Raw genomic sequence first — 12,130 nt, 5'->3', positions numbered from 1 at the left:
GGAGAAAAGTGTGAAGCGACATATTACAAATGGCCCACAAGTGTATCTCCTATATATACATGGTCATATCCAATTCTTATATATATATATATGGAGACAGGCAATTTATGATATTGTTTGACACAGCATGGCTTTTCCTGCAATCACACAAACCATTTAGCAATTACCCACAGCTGTCAGTTATTGTCTTTCCACCCATTTCTCACTTCATCCACATTCGAATCAAGGTTTTTCCCAAATTGGGGCTTTGAGATGTTCATGACCACAACCTTGCCTCACCAGTGAGTGATGGATCTCCAGTGTTGCGTATAAGACAGTAGCTGATGCCTGCTATTGTGCAAGAAGAAGACTGCATGTTATACTGATGAATACAAGTGGTCAGACAAAGATCTAAGTCATTTCCTGAATACTTTTGTACATGACCTTAGCAGATCACATCAAGCTTGTTTTCTTATAATTGGTGCTGGGTGTTTATAGTTTGAAGTCCTTCCGCTTGTTGGTGTTGCTTAGAGTTAGAGGTACTATTTGTTTTTGGCCCGATTTCCTTGTTTGAATAAGTTGTAAAATATATTTTCACAAATCTGCATTTTTATTGTTGTTAATTTCATTTTGTTGGCTTTCAGTATTCAAAGAAAATGTGTGAATCTTAGTAACAATGTATTTAATTTATGCCAGCAGTGTGTGTATGTATTACAGGTTCAATATGACAATATGACTGATATGACAACATGCATCTTGTACTGACACATTATTTTTCATATTCAGGGCTGTTGTCACACTTTTCACACCAATTCTTTGCACATGAGAACTATGAGCTCTTTCAGATCATTCTAACTGTTTTGAGCATTGCGTTATTAGTTGATATATCATCTGAAAAATTTGTGCAAGCATTTGTGGTAAACCATAAGCAAAAATTTGAAATAGACAGATGAAGACAAAAGTAATGACAGTGTGTGTTTTCATTCTGTTTGTTAGGAAGGTCTTCTCTGCCAAGCGATGAATCGTATAAAGGCCTACAAAGCTGTAGCGTTAAGCTATTCTTATTGCAAAAAAAAAAAAAACAGGGTGACAGAAAACCTGTAGGTGAATGTATCTTCTTGAATGGCTGCTGCATGAGGACACTCATCACACCTTGGATGGTCCACACTGCAACCTTTCTGAGGATGGGAAATTGCTATATAGATACACTTTCCTGTAAAGACAGCAGCATGTTGACAGAGGCCCCTTTAATGTAATGTTTCCCCTTATGCTTGCCAAGAGCATCATCTGTTAAGAAGTCGCGAATTCTGTTCCCTCTCTGCCGCCACCTCCCGGTCAGATCAAATCCTGCTTCTTTAAGACGGTTAACATCGGGAACAGTTTTTGTATGAACAACTCACGTGTTCTCTGAAAACTATAAGAACATAATTGAAAATAGAAAATAATGCTTTACGTATGGATTAAAATGCGTGTACGTTTATTGGATTTATGGATTGTAATATAATTGTCCACAACGTTACATTTCAGTTTTTTGAGGCATTGTTTAAATACTAGTGAAGAATTATGAGATGACATTTGCACTGTTTCATGTAATTATCTGAATTCATAACATGTTAAATATTTGAGTACCTTAAACCATCCTGCAGGTGTATCGTTTAATAAAACTTTAAAATTTGTGTTGTCTTCCGATACCAATATTAAGTGTCGCGTTTATATGCTATTTTAAAAAGCTGTAATGGTAAAATGAGAGATGAAGGCTTCAAATGATGTGAGGATAAGGCAAGAATTATTACAATCTGAAAAATTGTGCGTATGTTTTTGTCGTTGACATAGCGATTGGCTGAAGGATCACGTCAATCAAACGATCCCGAGGTCTCGATTGGGCTTCACTGGGTGTCGCGAGCTGCAGCAGGGCGTTTCCGACAGTGGCAGCGCCAGCTCGGACGCAGCTTGACTTTAACGCGGACGAAAGCTGCTGCGGGAAAATGGCCGACAGGTTCTCCCGTTTCAACGAAGATCGTGATTTCCAGGTAAACGGACAATTTGGAGGAATTAGTGTGGGTCTTTTAAAATCATATTTCATACTGTGCAGGGGTTTCACTACGATATCCAGCGAAAAATCTGTTTGTTATTTAGCCGCGATGTTTAACACACATTCTTGTCCAATCTTACTACTGTGTATGTATGTTAAAAAGCAATGGCAACTTATTAGTCAGGGAGCTAGTTAGCTAGTTAGCTTTCTGACTGTCTAGTATTATGTAAAGCTAGGTGTTTATTTTTTTGATGCAGTTTGATGCGTATGTCACAAATATTATCAATAATAACGATAATAATAATAATACTACTACTACTAATAATAATAATGTTTGCGCAGATATGTGTTTAATACTAGCCTTGTTTGCCCACTGGGTTCTCGGGTTAGCGGGCTGGCTAAGCGGGGAGCTGCGGCGGCCGTCCACCTTTCGCCCTCACCGCCAGGCCGTTTTCTGAGCGATACCTCGCCGGCTGACCGTCCGCTCAAAGCTGGTCGATCTTCTTGTCGCCTCTCGGTTGTCTTCCTGTTTCTAGCCATTAACTGCGTGACTACACTGCTCTGTAGCCCGTTCTGGTCTATTGCTTTATGTAGGTGACTCTTTTATTGCCCTAGTAATATAAGTGCTGTTAATAGTACTTTAACTTTTTAGTTGTCTGGTTAGCTTGGATGAAACTCTAGGTCTTCCGGTTGTAGGTCGTCCTTGCTGACTTGTTTGATATCGTTTCTTATAAAATGTCTCACTTTCATAACCTCTGTCACACGTCTAATACAATTGCTGCACGTTTGTGTCAATTGTCTGAAAACTGAGCAAGTTAATTTTTTTGTGGATTATTTCTTTAGCGTAGCGTCGTTCTGTAAAAGGCAGACAAGGTTATTTGGCCTGGTGCATTAAAAATGGTCTATGTATACTAAACATTTGAATAGCAAAAAGCAACACTTCTTATGATTGGTAAAATCACTGAGTAAATTCCGTGCCTCGAGCTCATGTTTTTAAAATCTTTAGTGTCTTGAGGTCGGAATAAAGTGTGGCTAACAATTAGATGGGATTTCGAGTTCTCCTCAGTCCAAGATTTACCGTATAAGAATGAACTAAACTGCTTCTAGGGGTGCAGGTGGAGCAGTTGGTGGGGGTGGCGTTTTCCTCTGTTGTTAGCTGTGAAATGTCCAAAGTAGGTAGCTCTCTGTCACTGTGTTGGAAAGCTGCGTTCTCTGCATAATGTTCACATTGTCATGTGATTTGAACTGCCCGCAGAATGCTCTGTGGGTACTGGCATTGCCTCCTTGCTTATTTGTAGTCTTGTTTTTACAGCTGCCTGCTCCCTAATTTGTTATAGTGTCCCACAATTTGAAAGGGAATTTAGACTTGTCGTTATTGTCCCGTTAATGTCAAGCAGCCATAGCTTGTATGCTGGAAATTTATTTATGCTTTACGGACTGGCCATTTTTTTCTTGCCACACTTAAATTATGGTGGGTTCTGGCTAATTAGGCTCAATACAGAATTTCAGTGTTAAAGTTAATGTAGTCTTTGCATTTTACAGAAAGACTAATATTCTTTGTCAGATAGATGCTGATCTTGTGTTTAGATTTTTAGCTTGTGATTTGCATGAGATATTAAACCTTTCCTCACATGTAGGTTGGCAGTGAGGGTGCATGTTTTTATCAGAGAAATAAATGTATGTAATAGTCTCCTGTCAAACATTAGATTCAGTATTTCCAAAGGAGACAACTTGAAAAGGAATAAAAAATGTATACCTTAATTTTGAGTTTGAGTTATGTGTTGTGTCCCTGGCCCTGGAGCTTAACCTCACTGATGGTCAGAAACATATATGCCATTCTGTGTCGTAGCTGCCTATTGCACCAATGCATAGAGAAAGGTCCTGACAAATGACTTGGAAGGTCTACAGAAATTGATTCTTTCTGGCAGTGATGGTGTTAAGAGGCCTTTCTTTACCTGTGAAGAAATGTGTTTGGTCCTCTTGCTGTCCAATGTTTGGAGAACGCTTCTAAGGCAAGGATGCATCACAGCACCGTGTGATTTCTAGGTGTTCTCATTTTTTGGTCAAAGTGAGCATTTTTAAAATTACAACTGATGTACATCTATTTTTTAAGTTATTTAGAGATCAGTAGTCGTTGTTGACACACCACAGCACACAGTGCACAACAACGAAATGTGTTCTCTGCATTTAAGCCATATGTGACATCGTGACATAGCAGGGGGAAGGTAATTTAGCACCCAGGGAGCAGTGCTGGCGGGCGGTACCTTGCTCAGGATACGTCAGTGGTGCCTTGCTGGGCGGGGATTTGAACCTGCATTCTTTCAATTACAAGTGCGCTTCCTTAACCATTAAGTCACCACTTCCCACTGTTTTATCCTAATGATGTTCAATTGTTGCTTACATTTTTATTATTTACTTTTTGGGCAGTGTGCAATTTTTGTTATATAATTTTTGATCTAAATTTGAAATGACTGGTAGGAGAGAGATTTAATCTGTCACGTTAAGATGTAAATTTGAGATGAGCTGAAATATGTCTAGATATTCGCCTCTCAAAAAGCTTGGGATGAGTTTTTACTTCGGTGTACGTTCTGAAGAAATATTTTGTGCTTTGGGGCATTTAGGTGACCTCATTCCTAAAATTTTAAGCCAATGTACTTTAAATTAAATGTTCCAGCTTGGAATTTGGTCAGATTCTGATGTTTGTGATGAACGTAAGACCTGAAAAACAGTTGCTTTTGTGTACCAATCCATCAGTACATTTTGTTTGTCAATGCTTGGGTTATACTACTCATCATTATTGTGACCTGAGCCTAAATGGGCACAGTACCACATTTGTGCTTCACATGCCGTTCTGCCTTGTCCTGTAATAATTGGCAGCAACTGTTGCAGTCCGGGCAGAAAACACAGGCTTCTGTTGTTGGTGCCATGTATTCAGTACGCTGGAGCGACAACGTCCCCTACCCTGACTGCAGTTTCTGATGCATAAAAAGAGCAGTGACACAGTTTTGATACAGGCTTTAGGTGTAGTCTGTTCTCTTAGTGCTGCTCCAGGTTCCATCATCTTATGTTAAAATGCAACAATGTTTCCATATCTAAAAATTCATCTGGGCATAGGTATATTAAAGCATGAAAATATCATGTTTACACTTCTGGTCTGTTAAATTTGCAGTGTAAACTTATTTTAATTTTTTTTCCCTTTTGTTTATTAGCTCTGGGCAAGGTCTTTGTCATATGAAAAAACACGTTATACAATTTTGTTTTGATCCTGAATTAGGTCATGACTGTAACACAGGATTGCTTTATTTGTTTTGATGATATTAGCACTTATTTTATTTTGTTTTTTCTCCTCTTTTAAACTCATGAATTTGGGAAGTTAATGTTTTTGCTCATTTTTCAGTTTGCTTATTTCAATTACAGTTGTCATCAAAACTTTGGTATTGTCAAATATGAACTGGTTATACCACCCCCACCCCCCCCAAAAAAAAACAACTTATAAATTCCTTTTAATACTTGTACATGCAGTTAACCAATGTATGCCAAAGTGTCAGGAAAAAAAACTTCTTTAAAAAACCTTAAATAAAGAAGAAACTAAAATTTGTCTCTAACTCTCTATGGTAGTGGTTTTAATTTAATTTAAAGATGATTTTAGTGCAGTTCATTTGATATGTGGTCTGACACCAGGAGTTAGTCTTCATGCAACTCAAACACAGTACTCAGAGAAATGTCAGTCGTGTGATGCAATGAGTATAAAATTAAAATAAAAGATGGAAGGTTTAGCAGTTCAGTTCGATAATAAGCGAATTCCTGGGGTTGAATGTGAAATGTGAAATGTCACCATAAGCATGAGCTCTGGTTCTGTCAGACTCAAACGCTCCCGCAAGCATGTCTTTGGTCTGACATGTTTCTGTTTGGTCAACGGGTTTGTTTTTTCTTGACACTATATCGTCTTCCGCTTCTCTGTATTGAAAAAAAATAGCCTGGGGTGTCCATCCCACATGCACACGGCACACAAGGAGCTTTAGTTCAGCTTGCTTTGGACAGACTTACAGACAGCTCCAAGATGCTTTTGGAAAGAGGGCCTCGGGACGTTAGTGGTGGACCTTCAGCACAGCTTCCTGATGCTGAATAACGTAAGATACGAAGCCTGATAGCATTCCCAGGTCTAACTGGCTTGTCCTGTCTTTCTGCTCTGAGAAACCCACAGCCTCTTTACTTAGCATTGTTAAAATATTTGTATGTGTTGTCGCTAAGTATTTTTTAACTGATACATTTTTCTGATCCTTAATCTTACTTAAAGTGGTTTAGAATCTATGGAAATGATCCAAAGGGCAATCTTAGAGACTATCTTCTTCGTTCTGGTGTGTGTTATTGTGCTTGTTCAGTTGTCTTGTCTTGAATGCATAAGTGCTCATGCCTCAATGACCCTGGCAGAATCGATGACTGTCGATTGCCAGCACCGGCAGCTGTTTTTATCCTGTGGAGAGAGGACTCCAAGGCTCTCCTTACATAGCCGTGTGCCGAACACGGGCGATAAGCTGCCTGGTGTCGCACTGTTTCCTCTAACCTTGTGCCACTTTGCAAGAAGATGTGACTCAGATGAGCAGGAACTGAAACTAGAACCTGTAACTAGGCAGAACCAATTGTTTACGTTTGTTTCATGAGGATGGCTGTGAGTATAGGGGATGAAAGGGGAAAAAAGCACATTTCAGAGCAGACTCCCATGGGAAAATACTTCATGTTATGTAATTCACTGCCTGACTGAAGATTAGTAGGCAAGTCTGAATGTCTGTGGGTGGGGAGGAGGGTACCTTAGGATATGTATCGCTGCTATATCACTTCTGTCTGATTGTAGCTAGCTCTAAAGTATGTTCAAAAGAATCAGCTTGATCTATGACCCAGATTATCTCAGGGTCACCACCTGGGATTTGAATTCGGTGTATGCTTTCTGAGACTGTTAATGGAGGCTCCAAGAGTGCCCTTGGGACAGCAGCATCACGGTGGAAATGAGAATAACTGGATTGCACGAAAATGCACTAATGAGGGGCTCAGCAGTGCCCAGTGACTGCGTGGCCCGTGGCTATCGCTCTGAGTGGTGCTGTTGTATGTCTACAGGAGGCACTGGAATAAACTTGGAACCCAATGTAGCTTGAGGGGAATTCTGAATGAAGAATCAGTCCTAACAGATTGGGCATTGTGATGGTGTCAAGCTGGGAATCTCTGTATCGGGTGAGAACTGAGCTAGGCTTTGTAATGCAACTCTGGTTCTAACTGCCCCCCCACCCCATCTCTTCCCCTTTTTGGGCATGTGCATTTTTCATTTGGAAGGAGGGACTAGTGAAAGATAAGTTTAAAGACTGTTGTGTCCATTGCGTCTCCCCTTCCTCACTCCTTTTATCCCAGCCCTTCTCCATTTGCAGTGTCCATTGCTGCTTAAATACCTTCTTTATAGTCTGGCTCTTGTGAAGAGCAGGTGGTCCCATCCAGCTCCAGATGTGTAATATACACCATTGTACCAGTGTTTTCACTTAATGCATGGCCCTAAGTTTACCTTTAATAAACAAGGCAATCTTGGAGCGTTTTCACCCCTATACTTCATTTTCTCTGATCCAAATCAGTCGAGTTTGTAAATTTGTAGGGTCTTCCCCTCATTTCGATTTGCTTTCACACAGATAAAAATCCAAGCGAGGCAACTATGCACCACTACAAACCATATGAGAACGTTCATCTCTCTTATGTATTGTTGCGTCACACCCTTAAAGTATTTCTGCTATACTGTGCAAAAGCACTCGAACAGTTGGAACTAGTTTGTTGCCCAGCTTTAATTTATTTTTGTACACTTGCTTCCCCATTTTTGTTATCTAGGCATGTACATGTATTTTTCTTAAAAGCACCCTTATCCCACACAATGTATTTGGAGTGTAAATGAATGCCGGCAAAACAAATGGTTGAAGAAACACATTCACAAGTCAGTCTTTTGAAGAACATGGCTGTAACAGGCCATTTATGGAGCTGCGCTGGCATAATTGAATCAGAGTGCAGTTTCTTCCTATCAGAATGGCAGAGTGACAAAGCAGTGAGTTAGCAATGATCTTTTATCTCTTATGGAAAACATCATACTTGTGGGTTGTGGATAGTTAATATTTTTTAAGAAATATCCAATCTTTGGTGGGAATTGTGTTTTCAGACTTTGTAAGAATCACCATTTATAACCTCAGTTTTCTGATGCTGTTTGAATTTTTATCTTTTTTTATTTGCGTCATACGTTGACTGTGTGTAGGTCACAACCAAATGATGGTGGGACCAGTGACAGCTGTCTGGGGGGGAGCTGGTGGCTGCTTGATTTTAGGTAGCCGTGGGAAGCAAATCAGTATGTCTGAGCATGCATGCTCCTGATACCAGTAAAGGTCAGCGTGTCTCACACCAGAGAAGGGCTCTTTCTTTGGGAATATGTGCTTTGCCATCAGAAAGGAGAGACAGGAGCTGAATGCAGTAGAATAACTACTTGAGGTACTAAGTTGTTTTCCAGTCCCAGATGCTGTTTGGATCCTGCCTGTCACGTGCCAGTCCTGACCCACTTTGCAGAGGTATTGGGCTTGGTCCCTCTAAGGACAGAGGCATAGTAGTTAAATTTTTGTCAACACTGGAAATAAAGGAACTTGGAGGAAAACTGAAAGCCATAAATCTCATATTTAAAATCATTTTCTTCTAATTTAGGTTGGAATATTTATGTTCTGTGGGTCATGACATGCTTTACTTTTTAGCCTTGGGCTGTGCATCTGAAAGATGAATTGCATAAAGAACATTCAAGTTGCAAATAGGTGTTTAAATGCTGCATGTAAAAAATGCTTGTGTGGTTGCAAGTAGAATCGGAAAATGCCTCAGATTAGTGAAATGAATGCATCTCATTCTCTAAATGAACCAACATCTGTTTTGTCTCAAGTTAGACTTGAATTTGTGTTAAATCTAAATATTGTCCAGTTTCGGTTCTGGAGGGCCAGTAGTGCAACACAGTTTGCAGATTTCCCTGCTAAAACGCACCTTATTCAGCTCACCAGCAAACTGCCCGGTTTAGTAGGCGTGTTTGAGCAGGGAAATCTGCAAACCGTGGTGCAGACTGACCTTCCAGGGTCAGAACTGGCCAGCCCTTGCATGCAGTACACCACTGTGAAGTCTCTTAACAGAACAAAGAAAAACCCTAATGATTGAAGTGAGTCACGTTAAGATTTTGGTATAGCAAATATAAGTATGTGGTCCTGTCTCTCTTTTTGTCATTATTTATTTAAGTCCAGCTTCCTGTGCTGAATATGAGCATGCTCAGAATGGCACTGCTCCAGACCAGCATCAGACACTTCCGTCAGCTATCCTTACTGGCTATCTGCATGCACTTCATCTGCAGGAGATTAATCCCTTGGTGGGGGAGGGCTGCATTTCCATTCATCGGGCTCACAGAAGCTCTGTAATAAGCGACATGCGCATGCTTAGTTGGTAGTACACTCCCTTGTTCTGTTTCCCTTGCGCAACCAAATCTTCCCGTATCCTACAGTGACCTTCCAGTTCTCACCCACTGGACATCAAGTCTAGCTGACAGTCATTTGAGTGGGATTTCAAATGGTATGGTAGGTTAGGTTACCCAAAAAGAGAAAACCCAAAATAAAACTTCTTCTAATGCTGTGTTTCTAAACAATTTTATTTAGGATTAGCTTTTGGTTTGGTGGAAAGGAATCGATGATCGACTGCCGCAGGGGCATCAGCTCAACTGATAGCACTGCATCAGCTGGATGTGCATCAGTCATTCAGCACAGGAAACACCCAACCTTTAGCGGTACTGCTGATTGATGAACAAATTATATCCCCCTGCAGCACTCCATCTACCTCGTGGTTGAACAGACTACTCAAGCAGGGTCTCACTGAATCATGGTCCACAGATGTACAGCATGTAGATCAAAGGGTTATTTTGTTTTAAATGCAAAAATATACATTGCTGGAGTTTCTAAAAAGTGTAAATTTCCTAATGTAATTGGGTCGCGCAGTGGCTCATTGGGTAGCACCTTTGTGTTACACATTGAGTACTGGGTTTGAATCTCGTCTCTGCTCTGTGTGTGTACTTTCCATGCTTTCCCCCGTGTTGGCATGGGTTTGCAGTTAGGCAGACTATAGTCTCTAACTTACCCATAGCGTATGATATTGTGTGTGTGTGTGTGTGTGTGTGTGTGTCCTGTGATGGACTGGGGTCTTGTTCAGTGTATACCTTTACCTTGTGTCTTGTGTTGTGTACGATAGGCCCACAACTCACACTGGGAGGAATGGTTATAAATGGGCATATTATTTTTAAATTTAGGTTAAAAAGCTTGTTGAATTTGAATCTAGATTTGGTATGAAATTGCTCCTCCCACTCCACTCATTCATCTATCCATCTGTCTCTCCATCTCTCCGTCTCAATTAAATATCAGTTTTTGGTCTAATTATATTAGTGTGACAGTAGTCAAGTTCTGGTACCCCAGAGGAAGTCATCTCATATCCAGAACGGAGGCCTTGTGTGTGTTAACTTGTAGCCATTTAGTATGACTGTGATAAAGGTGTTAAAAGTAAAATTGTGGGAAAAGTTTTTGCCGGGTTGCTGTGCCAACAGGCCCCTGAATTCAGGGAGTATTTGGCTGTGATGAAGCGTGAGAAGCGCTGCTTCCTAAGGTCTCTGTCTTTGTGATGAGCTGCAGTGAGCTGGAGTACCTACTAGTCACGCAGCCTGCAGTGGCGTCCTGTGACCCTTTAAAAATACATCTGATAACTTTATTTTAACTGAGCTGCTGTATGCTTCCAGTTTAAGTGGTGTAAAACCCCAGTAGCCTGGGTGCAGTCAGTAGTATGATGGAAGTGTTTTCAGCCCCCAGTGACCTTTTTCCACTAGGGGACGCACTACTCTGCTGGTGGTACTGTCATTGGCTGAAAAACCACGATCTCTGAAGCATTCTTCCACAAGTGACTGAGGTGGCAGAGTGTCTGCTTGCCCCTCGGAGGCATATGTCTGTAGTTAATGAATGTTTGACCCCCCTCTGTGTCCTACAACCAATGCTGGTAGCTCCCTCCAATAAACAAATACTCAAGGTCAATTTGCCATCTATTACTCAGTGTTCCAATGACAGTGGTGGACTTGGTGCCTTTCTATTGGCTTGGATACCTTCACTTATAGCTGCAGGTTTACAGTAACACTGTGAGCTCGTCAAGGCATCAGTGGAGGGATAGATGAGCAGGGTATTGCTGTTGTCGCAGTACGTCTCTGTCCTTCAAGCTCTTGCAGCTGTAGCAGTGTTAATGAAAGCACTAGTACAATAATCAGTTTCCCTCCCCCACAGTGTTAAATGCTGGTCTCCCTTTCAGGAAGCAGTCACCTCACTGTGTGGGATGTGAAAATGCAAACTTGAGACTATGTGCGCACGCATGTTTGCATGCACAAAGCAGTCCAGGCAGGCTGGCCCATGTTTTCCAGGGTGACAGTCCGCAGAAGAGCCTTCCGTCCTGTTCTGTCTGGGTGGTGTATTCCGCATTGAAACTGATCTGTCTGGGTGGTGTATTCCGCGTTGACACTGTGCTGTCTCGCTTGCCTTACAGGGGGGAAATCACTTTGATCAGTATGACGACGGTCAACTGGAACTGGAGCAGGCGTCCCTGGACAAGCCCATAGAATCGGTAAGGATGCGCTGATCGCTCAGGCTGTCAGAGCAAGCTGCTTGTGGACAGTGTGTGCGCAGATGGATGGTTGGCTGTACAGGACCCCCCCAACACACACGCACAGACACACAGACACAGACAAGATGTCATGCACTGGCCTTCTGTCAACATACCTCCTTAAACCCTTCATGTATTTTCTGTCTTCTCTATTTCAGTCTTAGATAATTTCTTTGGTTAGCTCATAAAAAAAAAAACATTCTCCTTATCACCTTATTTTCTGCTAGTAGGTGACCTTTGGGGAAATGACAGAACCTGTGGAGTGGATAATGTTCTGGGACAAACTGAATCCAAACTGAGAAATAAGTGCATAGTGAGTGCCTGTGTGCCTCAGAATTCAGTCAGGCTTGGTGCCTCAGCTGTGGCACACTGGGGTCCCGCCTGATCCCCGGAACA

General features: G+C 41.4%; 1 protein-coding gene across 5 annotated transcripts in view; it reads left to right on the top strand.

Annotated features, from left to right (window-relative positions):
• Nucleotides 1-1,867: 1,867 nt before the first annotated feature.
• LOC111832884 (G patch domain-containing protein 8-like) overlaps nucleotides 1,868-12,130 on the top strand; it is a 40,815-nt gene continuing 30,552 nt past the window's right edge. For 2 of the 5 annotated variants that reach the window (XM_023790628.2, XM_023790629.2), the window contains exons 1-2: nucleotides 1,949-2,009; nucleotides 11,618-11,695. Coding sequence is in view for 2 of the 5 variants with exons in the window: in XM_023790627.2 (XP_023646395.2) it covers nucleotides 1,965-2,009; nucleotides 11,618-11,695 (123 nt within the window). In the remaining 3 variants the exon portion in view is untranslated. Of the gene's footprint in view, nucleotides 2,010-6,018; nucleotides 6,142-11,617; nucleotides 11,696-12,130 lie in introns of those variants that run through there. The other 3 variants (XM_023790627.2, XM_072712380.1, XM_023790630.2) reach the window with 3 other exon arrangements.

The sequence above is a fragment of the Paramormyrops kingsleyae genome, chromosome 5, assembly GCF_048594095.1.
Source record: "Paramormyrops kingsleyae isolate MSU_618 chromosome 5, PKINGS_0.4, whole genome shotgun sequence".
NCBI classification, from domain to species: Eukaryota; Metazoa; Chordata; class Actinopteri; order Osteoglossiformes; family Mormyridae; genus Paramormyrops; species Paramormyrops kingsleyae.
This window is presented reverse-complemented; position numbering and strand designations above follow the sequence as displayed.